Source organism: Ailuropoda melanoleuca, chromosome 13 (assembly GCF_002007445.2).
Source record: "Ailuropoda melanoleuca isolate Jingjing chromosome 13, ASM200744v2, whole genome shotgun sequence".
Taxonomy (NCBI): domain Eukaryota; kingdom Metazoa; phylum Chordata; class Mammalia; order Carnivora; family Ursidae; genus Ailuropoda; species Ailuropoda melanoleuca.
Window position 1 is genome coordinate 74824570 of NC_048230.1, and position 19073 is coordinate 74843642.

The 19073-nt window shown below is 43.7% G+C and overlaps 1 protein-coding gene across 1 annotated transcript in view; it reads left to right on the forward strand.

Moving 5' to 3' along the window:
- Positions 1-18913, forward strand: part of PANK2 (pantothenate kinase 2) — a gene marked incomplete at its 5' end in the record, with an annotated part of 28102 nt that extends 9189 nt beyond the window's left edge. Inside the window, 6 exons of the mRNA XM_034641605.1 lie at positions 5932-6284; positions 10053-10306; positions 11544-11720; positions 13376-13499; positions 15083-15208; positions 18359-18913. Coding sequence (XP_034497496.1) covers positions 5932-6284; positions 10053-10306; positions 11544-11720; positions 13376-13499; positions 15083-15208; positions 18359-18409 — 1085 coding nt within the window. The remainder of the gene's footprint in view (positions 1-5931; positions 6285-10052; positions 10307-11543; positions 11721-13375; positions 13500-15082; positions 15209-18358) is intronic.
- Positions 18914-19073: the final 160 nt, after the last annotated feature.

Here is a 19073-nt window from a genome sequence, read left to right on the forward strand (position 1 = left end):
TGGGAGAGGAAGAAGCAGGCTCATGGCAGAGGAGCCTGATGTGGCTCGATCCCATAACGCCGGGATCACGCCCTGAGCCGAAGGCAGACGCTTAACCGCTGTGCCACTCAGGCGCCCCGATGATGTTTTTCTGATTTCATTTACATCTTGCTTTTATTTTTAATAATGCCTTTCTGCTTGGGTTACTTGGGTGGCGCATTCGGTTGAGTGCCTGACTCTTGGTTTCAGCTTAGGTTGCGATCTCAGGGTCATGAGGTCCAGCCCTGTGTGGGGCTCTGTGCTCAGTGTGGAGTTTGCTGGAGGGTCTCTCTCCCTCTCCCTTTGCCCCTCCTGCTCAGGTGTGTGCTCGCTCTCTCTTGCTCTCTCAAATAAATGAATAAATCTTCTAAAAAAATAATTCCCTTCTGCTTATTTTGGGTCTATTTTATTCTTTTTCTAGTATTTCACTGTATGTGACATTCCCTTTTATTTGGGTTTCTTCTTTTTTTAATCCATTTGGTAAACATTTAAGGCTAGAAATTTCCCTTTGGTTACCACCTTGAGTATGTATGCTATTGATTTTGATACGTACTGTTCTTATTGTCATTCATTTAAAATTTTTGTTTTGATTTCCTCTTTAATTTCAGAGTTAAAATAAGTGGTTTTAAAAGTTCCCAGGTGGAGAGATTTACTTCTTTGTGTTTGTTGGATTAATTTATAATGTTGAGGTTTTGTGGAAAGCGAATGTTCTCTGGAATTTGAGGTCCTTTAAGCTTGTGCCGTTAATTTTTTTATGGTTCATGAGTATTTGAAAGGAAGGTATTTTTTTTTGATACAAAGTTACTTGTGTTTCATAGATCCACCTTATTAGTTTGATAGTCAGATCCTCCATATACCTTCAGTGTGTGTGTGTACATATTTTTGTGTCATTCTCAAGTTATTGTGTAGATTTATCAATTTCTCCTTGTTTTAAATATTTTTGAAGCATTTGTTAGGATCCTGTCAATTCTACTTCTTTTATGCACATGATATAATTTCTTTCTGTTCTCTTTTAATGCTTTTTGTTTGCTTGAATTTTGTTTAGTCTACTAGTATTGTATTTACTTTCTGTTAACATTTGCTTAATACAGTGGAGTAGCATTGTTCAGGCATTCATTTTGCTTACCCAAATTCAAGTGTATAAATGTTAGAAGTCAGTTGAATAAATGGTGCCAGGATTCTACACAACAAATTGGTCAATGCATATATAATTGCAAGTGAGTATAGGATGGGACTTGTGAATCCTATTTTCTTGGTAGATTGCCCTTTGAAGGGGCACATCTCATGTGAGCGTTAAATGCAATGCTGGTCTTGAAACATAAGGTTTGACTTTAACTATATTGTGGTTCCTAAATGTAAGTCACCTGGTACATCAGTCACCAGTGAGGTGCTTAAGATTTTGATATCAGCACTTTTTGACTGAATACTGTTTTCATCTTAAAGCATGATGGGACTCTGTTGTGGGTGTTTTGCCATTTATTTACCTTCAGTCTACTTGTTACCTTAAATGTATCTTTTTATGTAAGCATATAATTGAATTTCCTCTTTAGAAGGGAAATTTGACTGATTTGTGATTACTGATACGTTTATGTTCATTTTTTTTTTTTAGATTTTATTCATTTGAGAGAGAAAGAGAATGTGGGGGGAGGCCCCCCCGCCCCCCCGCAGAGGGAGAAGCAGACTCCCTGCTGAGCCAGGAGCCCAATGCTGGGCTGGGAGGATGCTGAGCCAGGAGCCCTACGTGGGGTTCGATCCTAGGACCCAGAGATATGACCTGAGCCAAAGGCAGATGCTTAACCGCCTGAGCCACCTAGGCCCCCCATTCCTATCATTTTTTTGTTTTGTACTTGCCATATTTTTTTTCTTTGTTTTTGAGCTGATTTTTTTCCATAGTTGTTTGAAGGTCATACGTTCATTCTTTTTTCTTCTTTACTTACCTGTAAATTTTGATGCATTTAAACCATCACTTCATTCTTCTTATTTAGAATTAATCAGAATCTGTATCTTCTTCCCCCATCAAGACAGAAATGCAGTTTGGTACACTTCCCTCTCCTTTCTCTTCCCTCTTCAACTTCCTGTGTTGAAATCATGTATCTTAGTTCCAGATTGCTGATTTTTTGAAAGTCATATGTATTGCTGCTTCCTTTGCTTATCATTGTTTCTTAAAACTCATACCTTCTTAGATGCTTCTTATTGGAATGCATTTACTAATTGTTTCAGAGAAGGTTTTTGAGTAGTAAACATTGAGTTCTTTCATGTGTGAAAATTTCTTTTGCATTCCTCCTTGAAAGCTAAGATTTGGCTGGATATGTTTCAAAATTGTTTTCCTTATAACTTTGAAGCCAGTGCTTCATTGTCTTCTGGCATCTGTGTCGCTGGTGAAAACTCTAATTCCACCTTTATGTGATTTATGTATCTTTGTCGGAATTCAGTTTTTTCCCTTTGGAAGTTTTTTTTTTTTTATGTTCAATTAGCCAGCATTTATTACATCATTAGTTTTTGATGTAGTGTTCAACGATTCATTAGTCGCATATGACACCCAGTGCTCATCACCATATGTGCCCTCCTTAATATACCCATCACTGGGTCACCCTATCCCCCCACCCCCTCCTTTCTGTAACCCTCAGTTTGGTTCCCAGAGTCCAGAGTCTTATGGTTTGTCTCCCTCTCTGATTTCTTCCTGTTCCGTTTTCCCTCCCTTCCCCTGTGGTCCTTCGTGCTATTCCTTGTGTTCCACATATGAGTGAAGCCATCTGATAATTGTCTCTCTGCTTGACTTATTTCACTTAGCATAATCCCCTCCAGTTCCATCCATGTCGATGCAGTCTTTGGAAGTTTTTAGGATTTCTTGCCATTGATTTAAAATTTTTTTAAAAGATTTTATTGAAAAATTTTTTTAATTTTATTTATTTATTTGACAGAGAGACAGCCAGCGAGAGAGGGAACACAAGCAAGGGGAGTGGGAGAGGAAGAAGCAGGCTCCCAGCGGAGGAGCCCGATGTGGGATTCGATCCTGGAATGCCAGGATCACGCCCTGAGCCGAAGGCAGACGCTTAACGACTGCGCTACCCAGGGGCGCCTATTGGAATTTTTTGAGAGAGAGTAAGAGAATGAGCAGGGGAGAGGGAGAGGGACAAGTAGACTCCATGCTGAGTGGGGAGCCCGACACAGGGCTAAGTCCCAGGCTCCCCAGATCATGACCTGAGCGGTAGGCAGCCACTTAACCGACTGAGCCACCCAGGTGCCTTGGATTTCTTGACATTTCAATAGCATGTGTCTAATTCTGCCCTTTCTCCACTTAACTGTTAAGTGTTAACTTCAGTGTTCCGCTTAACACTTAGTGAACCTGATGATTTATGTGTTTCTTCCCCTTCCTCCTCCAGGAAATTTCTGGGACTCAGAAAAGGTAGATATTGGACTTCCTGGTTCTGTATTTCTGTATGTATATCTACCTTTCCTTCATACTTGACAGGCATTTTGGGAGAATCTTTCTTTTGTTTTCCATTAATTTTTTTGTGTCCATTTTGCTGTTAAATAAAGCTGTCAAGCTTTATTTTGGAAATAGATTTGTTTCTTTTTTTCTTTTATAAAATTTTTTATTGAGATATAATTTACACATGAGCAACTGTACCCATGTAAAGTGTACAATTCCATGCATTTTGACAGATATATACACCCTCACCTCCAGCAGTCAAGATTTGGGTTACTACAGAAAGTTTTCTCCTGCCCCTGGACAGTCCTTTCCTCCCCCAGCCTATGATACACTTCCTGTCAGATGCAGACATGATTGCTTTCCATCTCCTGGAGTTTCATATAAATGGAGTGATAGTTAGCAGCCTTTTGTGCGAGGCTTCTTTTGCTTGGCCTGTTTTTGAGATTCATCTGTGTTAAGTATATAATAGTTTGTCCCTTCCCCCTTTTTTTGGATTTGAAACCTTCACACTCCCCCCACTAAGAAATTAACATTGATACAATTCACAGACTTGACTTAGATTTCACCAGTTTTACATAAGCCCTTTTGTGTGTGCATATTTAGTTCTGTGTAATTATCACATGTAGATTCTTGCAGTCACAACCACAGGTGGCAATCATTTCTTAATTTCGGATTTGTTCTTGTGGTAGCTTACTCATTTTCCATGGATGAGATCTCATTTTACCTCTGAGGATATTTTTGATTATTTTTAAGTCTCCTGTTTGTTCCTGCAACTCTTTCTTCAGATGTTTATTTTCTCATTTTTGTGGTATGGATTTTCCTTTTGGTGATTCTAATTTGTAAAGTGATCATCTCTGTTTTGAGGATTGCTGTTCTGTCAGTGGATGCAGTGTCTCTTTACCAGTCTTTCAGGATGGATTGTAGGGATATATGTCCAGGTGTGGGGGCTCCTCATTTCTTCTGAATGATGGTAGATAGTGGATACTTGGGTGCCATCCTGACTCTTTGGCTTACGTGCCTGTGTTTAGTGAAGACTTTGTCTCGGCGGGGATGGGGGGGGGTGGAGGTGGGGAAAGTGGTTGGTCTGTCCAGTTGTGCCAGATGCATTCCCTGCCAGATCAACCATGACCCCCGGAGCCTGCGCCTGTAGCCCCGTGGCAGCTGCCCCTCTCTACAGCTTGATGGAGCTCCCCTATGCTCTCTGTGTTCATAGCTACTCCCAGTTTTTATAGCATTCTTCTTTTGAGGTTTCTGGACAGTTACTGCCTCTATCAACCTAGTTCTGCTGATCATATCATTTCTTGTTTCCCAGAACTATTTAAAAAAATAATATATCAGTACATCTCTATCTTTAGTCATTTCTGTGATCTAAGCTGGGAGGGCAAGGCCTGCAGGTCTGTGCAGTCCATCTTCATCCGATCACCCGAGGCCGATTTTTTGGAAGGATATTTTGGGAACAGATATAACTCTGAAATGCCTATCCATTAAAGTCCTTTGAAACCTTTTGTTTTGGGGACCTCAGGTTTTGAGGGACTAATTGACCACTGGAGCTTACATGTTTCATGGGTTGGGAATTTCCTCTACCCCTAGTTTGCGTACTAAACTGGAGCTCTGAAAAGTTCCAACATTTCTTCTTTTCTTTTCTTTTCTTTTCTTTTCTTTTCTTTTCTTTTCTTTTCTTTTCTTTTCTTTTCTTTCTTTCCTTTCCTTTCCTTTCCTTTCCTTTCCTTTCCTTTCCTTTCCTTTCCTTTCCTTTCTTTCCTTTCTTTCTTCTTTCTTTCCTTTCTTTCTTTCCTTTCTTCTTTCTTCTTTCTTTCTTTCTTTCTTTCTTTCTTCCGATTTTATTTATCAGAGAGAGAGGGAACAAACAGAGGGAGCGGGANTCTTTCCTTTCTTTCTTCTTTCTTTCCTTTCTTTCTTTCCTTTCTTTCTTCTTTCTTCTTTCTTTCTTTCTTTCTTTCTTCCGATTTTATTTATCAGAGAGAGAGGGAACAAACAGAGGGAGCGGGAGAAGCAGGCTCCCCGTTGAGCAGGGAGCCCAGTGCGGGACTTGATCCCAGGACTCTGAGATGATGACCTGAGCCGAAGGCAGATGCTTAACTGACTGAGTCACCTAGGCACCCCTCAACATTTCTTCTTTAAGCCAAGGGGAAGGATATAGATTTTCATTCTCAATCTCCCCCCCCCCCCCCCCCCCCCGCCCAGAGTTGAGGTTCATGGGTAGTCAGTTTGTTGTTTTTTAATATTTCATAGTGTAGTTTGGGCTTATCTGTATAAGAGGGTTGAGTTGGGTTGTATTCTGATTTTTTTTTTTTTTTAAAGATGTGTTTCCAAATCAGAATCCTATTTCTTTTCCCAAATCCCTTTTTGTATTTATAGTCCTTGGAAACCTCAAGGTATGGCTAGGTTTCTAAACCAGTACGTACGTGTTTAGTTTTCAGAAAAAAGTCGTTCTGACTTTTTTTTTTCTTTCCATTTAGTTTTTCCGTGGTTTGGCTTGGATATTGGTGGAACCCTGGTCAAGCTGGTTTATTTTGAACCCAAAGACATCACTGCTGAAGAAGAAGAGGAAGAGGTGGAAAGTCTTAAAAGCATTCGGAAGTACCTGACGTCCAACGTGGCTTATGGGTCCACAGGTATTCGGGACGTGCACCTGGAGCTGAAGGACCTGACTTTGTGTGGACGCAAGGGCAATCTGCACTTTATACGCTTTCCCACTCATGACATGCCTGCGTTCATTCAGATGGGCAGAGATAAAAACTTCTCGAGTCTCCACACTGTCTTTTGTGCCACTGGAGGTGGAGCGTATAAATTTGAGCAGGATTTTCTCACAGTATGTATTTTTTAGCTTATATACAACATATGGTAATCTGATTCTTTTTTAAAGATTTATTTATTTGAGAGAGAGGAGCGCAAGTGGGTGTGTGAGCGTGCGTGGAGTAGGGGCAGAGGGAGAGGGGGAGAGAATCTTCAGGCAGATTCCCCGCTGAGCACAGAGCCTGACATGGGGCTTGATCCCATGACCTGTGACCCGTGAGATCATGACCTGAGCAGGAACCAGGAGTTGGGCACTCAGTCAGCTGAGGCACCCAGGCACGCTGGTAATCTGATTGTTAAAAATAATACCAGGAGGAAGTGGTGGGATCATTTCTGTTTCTAATAGAACTTGAATTTTCTTGAGTCTGATTAAGCTTAGATAGACGTAAATGAGTGGTGGTCAGGAGTGAGCCGTCTAGAGATTGTCGTAGAGTTTACTTTTTGCCCAGTTCAGATAAGTTGATGAGGATCAGCCACTGAAAGTGTAGCACTTTGTTCTTCTCGTGGGGAAACAGTAGCGAAGCTGTGATAAGCAGACCGAAGAGCTACCTATGAGGAGCGCGTCGTTGAATCTTAAACAGTGAGGGGCGTCTGGCTGGCTCAGCTGGAAGAGCACGCAGCTCTTGTTCTTGGGGTTGTGAGTTTGAGCCCCATGTTGGTTGTAGAGATTACTATTAAAAAAAACCTCTTGAACAATGAGATTGAAAAATAATTTGGGGGCGCTTGGCTGGCTCAGTTGGTGGAACGTGCAACTCTTGGATCTCAGGGTGGTGAATTCAAACCCCATGCTGGGCGTGGAGCCTACTTAAAAAAAAGTAAAATACGGTGCCTGGGTGGCTCATTTGGTTAAGCATCTGCCTTTGGCTCAGGTCATGATTCTGGGGTGCTGGGATCGAGCCCCGAGTCAGGTTCCTTGCTCAGCGGGAAGACTGCTTCTCCCTCTCCCCTCCCCCACTCGTGTTCTCTCTTTCACTCTCTCTCAAATAAATAAAAATGCCTTTAAAAAAAACAAATTTAAGAAAAATAATTTTTAAAAATGTCATTTCATGTTGTAAAATTGTTTCCTGTTTCATCTACTGTATAATTTCTCCTGTCCCCCTCAGTTGTTTCTTGGCAAGTTTACTATTTAAAAAAAACAAGGAGCTCTGGAAGCAGTGGCTTTTCAGTCTCAGGGCTAGTTGGAAATGGTTAACAGCAGAGCCTCCTCTCCCCAGATGCCTTCTGATATGTCCTGTGCTCGTTGTAGGAGTGTCTGAATCGTGTGTGGACACTGGGGGAGTGCCAGTGGGTACCTGCTTTTGTTTTCATTTAGTGAACACTGAGGCTAGGTCCTTTGAGGTGGGTTGGGAGTGGGGTAGGTGGGAGAGTGGACAAGTGAGTTGGCCAAGACCTGGACCTCTCAGGGTGCAGTATAGATTGAAAATATCTTCAGTGACCATGTTTTTAATGCCACAAATGAGAATGTTATTCTAGAGATTCTGCCTTTGCCTTTGTCATTCTGCCTTTTTTTCCTCCATGTGTCATTGTATAGTTTGTGACCTTATCCTCTTTCTTTGTCTTCTGTCTCCTAACTTTCTCTTATACTGACCATAATCATAAAATAGAATTGACATGGATTTTTTTAAACAAGTGTCTATTCTTTGCTTGAATTTCTTTTGGTTGTTGGTTTTCAGTGGTTTCTCTTCCACCCGTGAGTAAAGGGGAAGTGTAGCTGGAGGAGAGATGGTCCCCTCCTTTGTGGAAGCTTCATAGTGGACTCTGGATCATAATTGATAGGTAACGGAGAAAATCTTTTTCCAGGACCCTGTAGAGATGCCCTTTGGAACATATTTGAAAATCATTGCAGCTGTTGTCAGAGGTTTAGCATTGTGTGGTAATTCAAGGGGAGGGTGCAAAGTGGATTTTAGACTTCGGGAATTGGTTCTTAGGCTGTCGGGGTTTCTCATCTGTGTGCACCAGTGCTGTCCTTGGAAATTGTAGGAAAATGAGATTACTGTCAATGCTCTTTCTGCATTTGGAGTAACTAGTATTTTATAAACCACAGTGAAATATGTTTTTAAATACTGAGTTCACCCTGTTGCTTTTTTAATGCAACTCAGATTTCTGAACGTCCTGGGTTTGCTTGTTGGCCCAGCACGTACACTGCTGTGAAGTTAGCTGTGCCTTCAGTCATCTTTCCTTTAGAGGCGGGGATTCATTAGGAATTAGCGGGACACTTCAGGATGACAGGAGTTATAGGAAAGAAAAGGAGAAAATTATAGGAAGAAAAAGGAGACCAAGTGCTTGGGCTCCAGTAGACCACAGTGGAAAGTGATGAAATGAAAAGCTCGAAGTGGGAAGTCGGTTTTGAATTCGTGACCGCAGGGAGGGCACGAGCAGGTGCAGTAGGGACAGTGATGAATCCTGCAGGAGCTTGGGTTTGGTCAGAGGAATAATTTCATATTCTTACTTAGTGATTCATTAAGGGTTAAGATGAAGGTACCTGTTAACTTCCCTCTCTGCTGTGGATCTGAATAAACTGAGGGTAAATGTAATCAAGTGAGAGTATAATTAAAGGGGGAGAACTTGCAGGGCTAGATCTGGGTTTAAGTAGAAATCGGTGCTTTAAGCGGGATGAGGCAGTTTTCCCTTTGCACATGTCCGGAGGGTCCGTGCTGGTAAACGTTCACGTGGGTTAGAAGTCCAGGGAGCGAAGTGGGGGTTTCTTTCTGCCATCTCTCCAGTCACCACTGTTAGAAGTTGACGTATCTTCCTAGTTCTCTGTGCGCGACTGTGTATGACCCGTACATGTGCCTATAAACTTGGCTCCAGAAGCAGGCAGGTAGGGTCTTTATGAAATGTTTTTCTACTTGCTTTTGTGACTGATAACATGTCCCGGAGTTCTTTCCACTTCAGTTCTTTTTTTTTTTTTTTTTTTTTTAAGATTTTATTTATTTATTTGACAGAGATAGAGACAGCCAGCGATAGAGGGAACACAAGCAGGGGGAGTGGGAGAGGAAGAAGCAGGCTCATAGCAGAGGAGCCTGATGTGGGGCGATCCCATAACGCCGGGATCACGCCCTGAGCCGAAGGCAGATGCTTAACCGCTGTGCCACCCAGGCGCCCCTCCACTTCAGTTCTTAATTGAAGGTCCTCTTCACTCTTAATTGCTGCACAGCGCTCCCTAATATGAATAAGCATTCCTTTATTATTTAAGTGGATGAAATTGACAACACTGTTGTAAATCTTGATACTGCTAAAACCTTCCCAGCCTCCAGGGGCCGTCATCAGTTTAGTGAAAAATCTTGCCTTCTGCTTGGACACTTCAGCCCTCTGACGCCTGTTTGTTGATGATAAAGTGTGGCCGCTTTGGTACTGCTCCGGAGCCCTGAAGAGGGTCTTCTGGAGGGGAGACGTGAGAGTCCTTGTGGCTCCTGCCACGTGTCCCCAGGTGTTTGAGTCACTTGAATTTCTTGGAGTTGGCTTTCTGATCAAGCTGTGATCACTCCTGTCCTCCAGCTCCCGGTCCCTGTGCTCCCTGTGCGTAGACCTCTCGTCCTTTGCTTGGGTCTGGGCGTCAGGCTCTGGTGGTGAAGGCCGTTTGTAGGTGGGGTGGGGGTGGGTCTGTCTCGTTGGTCTGTCCCGATATGTGTTGTCTGCAGGTCTGTTCTGTGAATCATGCATGAATAATCCACTTCTGTGAGCACTTCTGTGCTTTGTTTAATGGAGAGGGGTGCCTTATTAAGTGGAATTTTTATTTGTTTGGTCTGTTAAAAAGTCTGAATACATTTTTATTTCATTACAGATAGGTGACCTTCAGCTCTGCAAACTTGATGAACTAGATTGTTTAGTAAAAGGAATTTTATACATTGACTCAGTTGGATTCAATGGACGGTCACAGTGCTATTACTTTGAAAATCCTGCTGATGCTGAAAAATGTCAGAAGTTACCGTTTGATTTGAAAAATCCATACCCTCTGCTTCTGGTGAACATTGGCTCTGGCGTTAGCATTTTAGCAGTGTATTCCAAAGATAATTACAAGCGGGTCACAGGTACCAGGTAGGTCTTTTATATAAAAGTTATTGTTTATTCTTGATATCATGATGGGTTAAAAGCGAGTTTTGAGGTATTGCATATAAGTACACTTTTAAGGATCTGTTTAAATTATGTGAAAAACATTTCTTTCTGGCATTAGGCAAACAAATAGTTTCTCTTTGAAAATTCTGGTATCATGACCTACTTTTCTTTAATCTGTATTGCTCAGGATTGCATTATCATAGTTCCATAAAATATCTCATTGGCAGACTCATTGAGCCCATAGTCCCTGCCCTCGGGTAGTATATGGTGTGCATATACTGTAAAGTTACCAAAGCTGCTAGGTAACATCTGTAAGGAGAAGGCAAGGCAAGATGCCAGCTTTGAAACTGGCCTAGATTTTTTTTTTTTAAGAGATTTTATTTATTTGAGAGAGAACGAGTGAGTGGTGGGGTGGGCCAGAGGGGGAGAGAGAGAAGCAGACTCCCTGCTGAGCAGGGAGCCCGATACAGGGCTCAGTCCCAGGACCCTGAGATCATGACCTGAGCTAAAGGCAGACACTTAACTGACTGAGCCACCCAGGGGCCCCGGTGTAGATTTTATGCATACCAGGCGCGTGTGTGCACACGTACCCACCCACCCACCCGCGGGGTGGTCTGAGATCTAGAAGGTGAGGTACTGAGCAACAGGCAGATGATTGAGGGAGGGCAGGCTGAGAAGGGAGGAGAGGTGGCAGGCGAGAAGGAATATGTTGTGGTTTAAGGATGAGGGATCACGTGAGGCAAAACAAGGAGCTGGGGATTGGGGTAGACAAGTTTGTTTAAACAGGTGTGAATCAAAAAATGAGATGAGTAATTTTGGGAGAGAAACACGTTAATGAATGAGTTCTTTGTGGGGTGGGGCTGCTGAAGCAGGGTGAGCAGGGGTTTGGAGAGACAAAGGAAGGGAGGTGCTAGTGTGGCCTGGGTGTGGCGGGCGGGGCTGTGCCTCAAGGTCCTCGCGCTCAGACTGCACTGGGGTTGCGGGCCGGGTCGCGGGCCCTGTGTTTTGCCATTTTGCTCGTTGGCTCACGTGAATATGTATCAAGGTATATATCAGGCATCTTGTTTTTTATCTTTCCTCAGCCTTTCCTGCCAGTGGTGCCTGCACGATTGGGTTGGGGGGTGGACTGTTGTATGCATGTGCTTTGGGTTCATAAATATTACCTTCCTGTTCTTATTTTTTAAATGTTATTAATACTGTGTTGTTCGTTTTTAATCAGTCTTGGAGGAGGAACTTTTTTTGGTCTCTGCTGTCTTCTTACTGGCTGTACCACTTTTGAAGAAGCTCTTGAAATGGCATCTCGTGGAGATAGCACCAAAGTGGATAAACTAGTTCGAGACATTTATGGAGGGGACTATGAGAGGTTTGGACTGCCGGGCTGGGCTGTGGCATCAAGGTAAGGGGGGCGTGTGTTCTCAGAAAGACAGGAATAAGATATTAAATATTGGGTGTATCTTTTTCCTTTTAAACAGCTTTTATTGAGCTATAATTTACATACTATAAAGTCACCTGTTTAAAGTAAAATTTAGTGGTTTTTAGTATATATATTTACCAAATTGCGGAGTCATCGCCATAATCTAATTTCAGTACATTTTCATTATCCCAGAAAGAAACCTTCTGTCCTTTAGCTGTCAGTCCTCATCTCCCCACCTCAGTTTTTGGTAAACACTAATGTATTTTCTGTCTGTATAGATTTGCCTATTCTGGATACTTCACATATATGGTGTCCTGCAATATGAGATTTTGGTGACTGGCTTCTTTCCACTTAGCATGTTTTTAAGGTTCATCCGTGCGGTAGCGTGAGTCAGTACTTTGAATCTTCTGGTGACTTTTAGGATCACCTTGTCAGCGGCTGCAAAGAAGGCAGCTGGGATTTTGGTCGGGATTGTGTTGAATTTGTAGCTCATGTTGGGAAGTGTTGCCATCTTAACGTTATCAAGTCTTCTGATCTACGATAGAATGTCTTTCCATTTACTTAGAGTTTTGCTTTTCTTTCACCTATGTTTTATGGTAGTTTTCAGTGTACAGTTGTTTACTACTTTTGTTAAATATATTTCTAAGTATTTCATTCTCTTTGATGCTATTGTAAAGGAAGTTGTTTTTTATTTTTTATTTTTAAGATTTTATTCATTTGAGAGAGAGAGAGAGCACGAGTGGGGGCGGGGGGTGGTGCAGAAGTGAGGGAGAAGCAGACTCCCCCTGAGCAGGGAGCCCGACACGGCCATCCCAGGACCCTGGGATCATGACCTGAGCCAAAGGCAGATGTTCAATCGACTGAGCCACCCAGGCGTCCCTGGGATTGTGTTTTAACTTTCATTTCCGGATTGTTTAGAAAAAAGAATTGTTTTCTGTGTATTGGGACACGTGATTTTTCATCACAGAGAAAGGACCACACGTGTGCATGCTTGTGGACTAGTTTCGGGGACTTCATAAATGCTGTTCGTGTCCATTCTGAGTCTGCGGCATTTACACATTATTAATCACTTCCGTTTCTGATCGGATTTGTGTTCCGCTCACAGTTATTAACGTGGCAGTTCTGCTGGTCAGGTACTTTGAAGTCCTTTATCTTCTAGGGAAATCTGAAACTCTTAAGGAGTTTACTCTGGGACTCCACGTCTGCGCTTTTGCTTTGCTCTGATGAAGCAGTTTCCCAGACAGAGCGTGACCATGCAGCCGAGCAGAATGGCGGTGCCCTTGAGAAGGAATTGCTCATAGAGCTGCCTTTCTAGAACTGGCCCTGGCTGCAGAAGGTGTAGTGGTGCCTTAGAGTGGATCCGATGAGATCCTGAGTGGATGTGTGAAGGTCCGTTATCGAGGCTAGATTTCAGCGGAAGCTGCGGGGAGAGGCACCGGCTTACTGAGAAGGCTTGGGGGCTTGCTTCGGGGTCTGTTTCTCTTTGAGCAGATGCTCTGTTATTTTGTAATAGAAAATTTGAAGATTTGAACAATGTAGCCCTAAAAGCCACATTTATCTTAGTAGAGTAACATGTAAGTTCTGTTGGTCTGTGTTGCCTTTGGTTCAGCATCTGGGTATTTTTTTTCCCTTCACAGCTTTGGGAACATGATGAGCAAGGAGAAGCGAGAGGCGGTCAGTAAAGAGGACCTGGCCAGAGCCACACTCATCACCATCACCAACAACATCGGCTCGATAGCAAGAATGTGTGCCCTTAATGAAGTAAGGGGACGTGGATTTCTTTAGATGCTCTGAGGAGAATACGGAACGTGCTAAGGGGCCTCAGCTGGTGTGGACGGTGCGTCCGCGTAGCTGTGCGGGGTGGAGTTGTTGCCCCGGGAAGTTAAAGCTCTGCACATGGAGCCTCCTCTTCACTGAGGGGTTTTGTTTTTTGTTTTCTCAGTGAAGATAAATATTGCCGCTCTCTAGAAGTAAAAGTACATCTTTCGGGGAGACGGGGGGAAGGCAGGAAGGCAGGCAGAGCTCCGGGTGACGGGCGCTGTGGGTGGTGGTGACTAGCAGCCGGACGAGGCCCCGTGCGCCCCGCGGAGCCCTGTGGCCCTGGGAAGGCCTGTGGAGGAAGCCGCTGCCGCTGGAGGCTGCCGCTGGAGAAGACGGGGCGGCCCAGGAGTGCCCGCCCTCCCCGCCGCCCAGCTGTCTTTGTGCTTTCAGCTTCTTTACAGTGCTGCCTTGTAGCATTCGGGTCAAGCAGCATTGTACAGGGCTATGAAAGAACCGAGAACGGCCTTCCCTGGGGGCCCCGGGGGTGCAGCTCTGCCGTGCGTCTCTACTTACACGGTTTTGTTTACAGTTATTCTGTGGCAGACATGATGTAGGCATGTGGCTTAAAAAGGAGACTTTGAAAGGTACCAAAAGATTGTCTCGTTTTTAACTAAAAAGATACTGTATCAGCATCAAGTAATTAAAAACATGCTTCATTCGAATATGTTAAAGTTACTGTTTCCTTTATTGCATGTTCCTTTTCCTGTACTTACTTATTTTAAGATCTGTTAGTTGGTGTGGGTATATATACCATGTTAGATTTTTTATTTCAATACTTAAAACTTCACTGCTGTATGTTTGATTTGTTTTTGTATCATAAATCACATGGAGCTGGGCATTTGGTTGCTTGTCACTGATTGCTCTGCAGGAAGGCGTTTTTAAGTGTGAAGCTTTTCTTTGGTTGAATTTTATTCCTGAGAAGGGACTTACTCTGGAGCGAGGTTTCTCCTCTAGAGAATACGACCATGCTTAGGAGTTTGGTAGGTATTACTGCCAAGGCGCTTTTCACAAGGGCTGTCCTGACGCAGATCTCTAGCGTTGAATGAGTGCGTCAGTGTTACCATAACTTGGCTCATTGTTGGGGGTGGAATTTCAGTTGTTCTGCTAACTCTTAATAGGTTTAAAATGCTTTCTTTGCCGGTGGGGTTGAATTTTTTCCTATTATATTTCTTGTATAATTTGCTTATTTGTGTCACTTTCCTTTGAATTGGGGTCTTACTTTTTTTTTTACTTTTCTGTATAAAACTTCTACTTTAATAACAGTTATTGTTTGTCATATTTAATACAAATGGTTTTCCTAATTTGTTTTCTCTTGTGACATTTTCTGGCATGGTTTGAAGCGGGTCAGTCCAGAGTTTTCTGGGTTCAAATTTAAGTGGCCTTGGACCAACTCGATTAAATGTAAATAGTTTTTTTATTTTTTGCTCAGCAGTCAAGTTGCACGTGGTGCTCTGTTTGGGGTAGCTTTTACGAGAGGACAGAAGTTAAGATGAAAACTAATTGCCTTTTTTTGATGTGCTCAGAACATTAACCAGGTGGTATTTGTTGGAAATTTCTTGAGAATTAATACGATCGCCATGCGACTTTTGGCATATGCTTTGGATTATTGGTCCAAGGGGCAGTTGAAAGCACTTTTTTCGGAACACGAGGTAAGCGGACTTATTTCTTGCGATAATGTTACGAACGTAAAGGGCATGCAGTTCCCACTGCACTGGAACTTGAAGTAAACGTTGAAGTGGACTGCAGTTCTTATTTTTTTTGTGAAAGAATGATAGCGGGTTTAACTTTGATTGTAATGTTCAAAAGCTATTTAGACCTGATTTAACGCAAGGGAAATTTTTGGTTAATTTAATTGTGAGATTCAGCAGTTTTTAAGAAATCTTGGTGAACACCTCTATTTCTAAGGTTATGTGCTTTTCCAAACCATCCTTTTTATTTTCCCCATTACACTCATTTTGTAAATGCACTTACTCTGGGTTCTGCTTTTTTCTTTTGATGTCAGTTTTTATGTATTGCTCCAGTTCATTGGCCACTTATTTAAGATGTATGTTCTAAAACAAACAAAAATGTATTCCAAGATTAGAACCACACTGTTATAAGAACTTAATACCTAGACAGGCTAGAAAGGACAAAACAGAAGAGAATCTTTGAATTGCTGAGCCTGATATCCTATATGGTAAAGTGCTTTATTTTTTTTTCCAGCTTGGGGAAAAAATAGAACCATAGCTGTGGAGGGGGACCTCTTCTGTCCTCTTGGTTGTGGGGTAGTTGAACTATTTTTAGTGTTGCTGGATTTTAAATAGTGTTATCATGAACATTGTTCAGAATTGTTTGTGCACGTTTACTTTAAGGGTATTTATAGGAATTGACAGAATAAGATTCGAAGTCCTACACAGGTGGCTTTTTCCCTCAGAGTTGCTCTTTTTCCTTTCTAAGTGGCTTAAGTTCATAGTTAAAATTCAAGTGCACAAATTCCCCTTTTGAAAAAGCTTAAAGTTTGGTCATCTAATATTTTAAGTTTATTTTATTAAGTTTTTAGTTGAGTAAATGGGCCGTGTACCGTTGTGTAGGGTTAAGGCGCACAGCGTGGGCCGCTGCTAGACTTCGTGTTCCTCGGCTGCGCTTCCGGCCGGCGGGGGGCGCTACTGCTCTGTGCTGGCCTTCAGCGCTCTCTGGCCTCTCGCCTACTCCTTTGTACGTTTGTACCCTTAAGGCTTTTTTTACTTTTCACATTATTAACAAATCGGTATCAAATTATCATTAAGTTTCTTATACCTTTTATCTAGATCTTACTTTTTGTGATCTTTGACCAGTTTCATTTTGCTTTATGTTAGAATAAAAAGAAACCCTCTTTCGTGTCACATTGTAGTGTAACTTTCCTCCTGCTCCATTTCTACCTCTTGAAACCCTTTTGCTAGGTGGAACGTGGAGACTCATTTCTTAGGTTAACTTTTTTTAAATCTTCACACCGTAACAGTTACGGTTTGAACGCTTTATACAGTCTTGGTTGGACAAGACTGCCGGCTGACCTCATTTTCTGCCCTGGCTCTGACCGCTGGCCCTGCTTCCTCTCTTGCCGTTGCGTCCAGGCCTCCGACTCGAGCGTCCACCGCTGCGCTCGTGGAACTTGGACAGCTTGGGCTCCCTGCGTCTTGAAATCTCCTCGCGCTCTCACACTGAAGTCAGTTTAACTACTGTGAAAGCTTTGTGTTCCTGTCAGCTTTGTTTACTGTTCTCGTCGTAGCCTCTGGTAGCTTGTGAGAGTTGGCGTCTTCTACTTGCTGGTGGGTTCTGGATCTTCAGGGGAGCTCATTGTAATGGTTAACTTCATCTCTTCTTTTGGTGTTCAGAACGCCACAGAAGCTGAACCCCTGGGAGTCCGTCCTCTGGCGCCTTGTGGCAGGGTCCCTCAGCGTCCCCTCCTCCTGTTCAGCCGGGTGGCCCCTGTAGTTGCTGGCGACCTCTCATCGCCCACATCGTGCGGCTGCCTGTTTTTAAGGCCAGGAAACCGAGTGAAAGGAGAGGCTTCAGCTCCTCTCGGGTGTGGCCACTTTCCTTGGAGTAGTTTTCCTTGGGCACCCGACTGGACCTTTGTGACTTAAGATAGGCACTGCTAGCACATTCTTCTCAGTCGGGGGCTTTCAGGATCTTCCCACTTTCCTTTCAGGATCTTCCCACTTTCCTTTTTCAGTCATTTCTGTCTTTTTGAAAGTGCTTGACGGATTACCCTTGGGAGACCGTTGATGGGGTCTCTACCGCTGGAGGATTGCCCTCTGCTCTGATGCCCGCTGGCGTGCTCTTTCTACCAACGCGGTTTTGTCTCATTTTCTGTTACATGCAGCCCTTTTTCTTTCTGTTTTGGGTTTTACTGTCTTGGTTCTTGGTTGTATTTGACTTTGACTACTTCCCTCTGGAGTTGGCCCAGCATTGTCCTCCTTCAGCTGCTGCTTGTCTTCCTCATGCCTCTGCCCTGCCTGTGGGCTCTTCTGTTCTTCAGGTGGTGCTTTTCCATCGTGCTCCCCTCTTCCCGTTGCATTAGGACCCTCTTGTCCACTCCTCTGCCACCCGCCTCCGCCAGTGCCGCCCTGACCGCTGCCTTGTTCCAGATCCAGGCAGCCAGTTACGTCCTGGGTGTGGCTGCTTGGCTGCTGGGGGCCCCTCAGCCTCACACGGGCCGAATGGAAGCCCTCCTTGCTCACCACATCTCTTCTCCTGTGTCCCTGTCCTCAGGGGCTCTGTCACCGGATGCGAGGGAAGGACCTAAACCTCCCTGCTGACCTCTTCCCCTTCTTCAGGCAGGTCTGAGTCCATCCTACACTCTTCTCCTCCTCCCTTCCATCGCCAACCCAGTTAGGCCCTCACCCTGTGTGACCAGCCCCCAGTCCGAGCTCTTCCTGCTCCGTTGCACTTACGTCCCATCCTCCCTTCATTCCTTAGTTGTCTGGAGAGGCTCTGGGCCTCTGCTGCTTCCCCCTCCTGCCGGAGACAGCCCCGCTGTGGTCTCTTAGAGACGTCACTGTGCCGCCGTGGGCCCCAGCTCCTGTAGCCCTCAGCTCGGGCTTTGGTCTCACATGCTGACCTGCTGGGCTGTCTCGTACATCCGACCCTCCTCCCCAGCCTGGGAGCTCCTCAGAGCTTCTCTGCCCCCTCGCTGGTCTTGGGTTCAGCAAAATGGGTGCTCAAGGATTGGGTGTCAGGAATTAAGGGCACTGTTGGCTTTAATACTAATAATCATATTTATGGTAATTTAAATAAGTCTAAGGAAAATTGCTCTCATTTTTGGTGTACTTTTTTTTCAGGGTTATTTTGGAGCCGTTGGAGCACTCCTTGAGCTGTTGAAGATCCCCTGATCGTTACCTGGGGAGGGGTTCCTGGAACATTCCACAATGGGATCTGTGAACTTTTGTTTTTTAAGAGACTTATTCAATTTTTTGATTGTGTACTGCCCGAATCAAAGCAAGAAAGGACAAGTGTATTTTTCTAAGTCCTCAAGAGAAATCCTTAAAAATTCAGCGTAAACTAGTAACCAGTAAGGAAAAGTGGACCATGTCCATGGCGGTGAGGGTCTGCTGTGTTGCAGTTGCTCTCAGTATAGCTTTGTTAACACCTGCCATGTATTTTTGAAATTCAGTGTCACTTGCTGGAGCCACTTCAGGGGAGAGCTGTTCTGTGTTCAGCTGACTGGTTTTCTGTCCTGTTGAACTTGCTAGATGTAAGGCAAGCACTGTATGTTGTAATCTAATACCAGTGTTGTCAGTATGGCCTTGGAGATCATCTGTGCATTAACTTTGGTGTGCGTTTAGCCTTTTGTGTGAACATACTGAAAAACATGTTTTATTTCAAGGATCTGCAAACTTGATTGGGCAGAGTAATTCTGTATTTGTAACTTGGCAATTAAGCAACTTTTGGAAGGGCAGTTCCAGGTTACTCTACACTGCAAATCCTGGGAAGGTCTGTTTGGGAAGATGGGGCTTAGTCTACCCTGGGCAGAATATCCTGGGGGGCAGAGGGGAG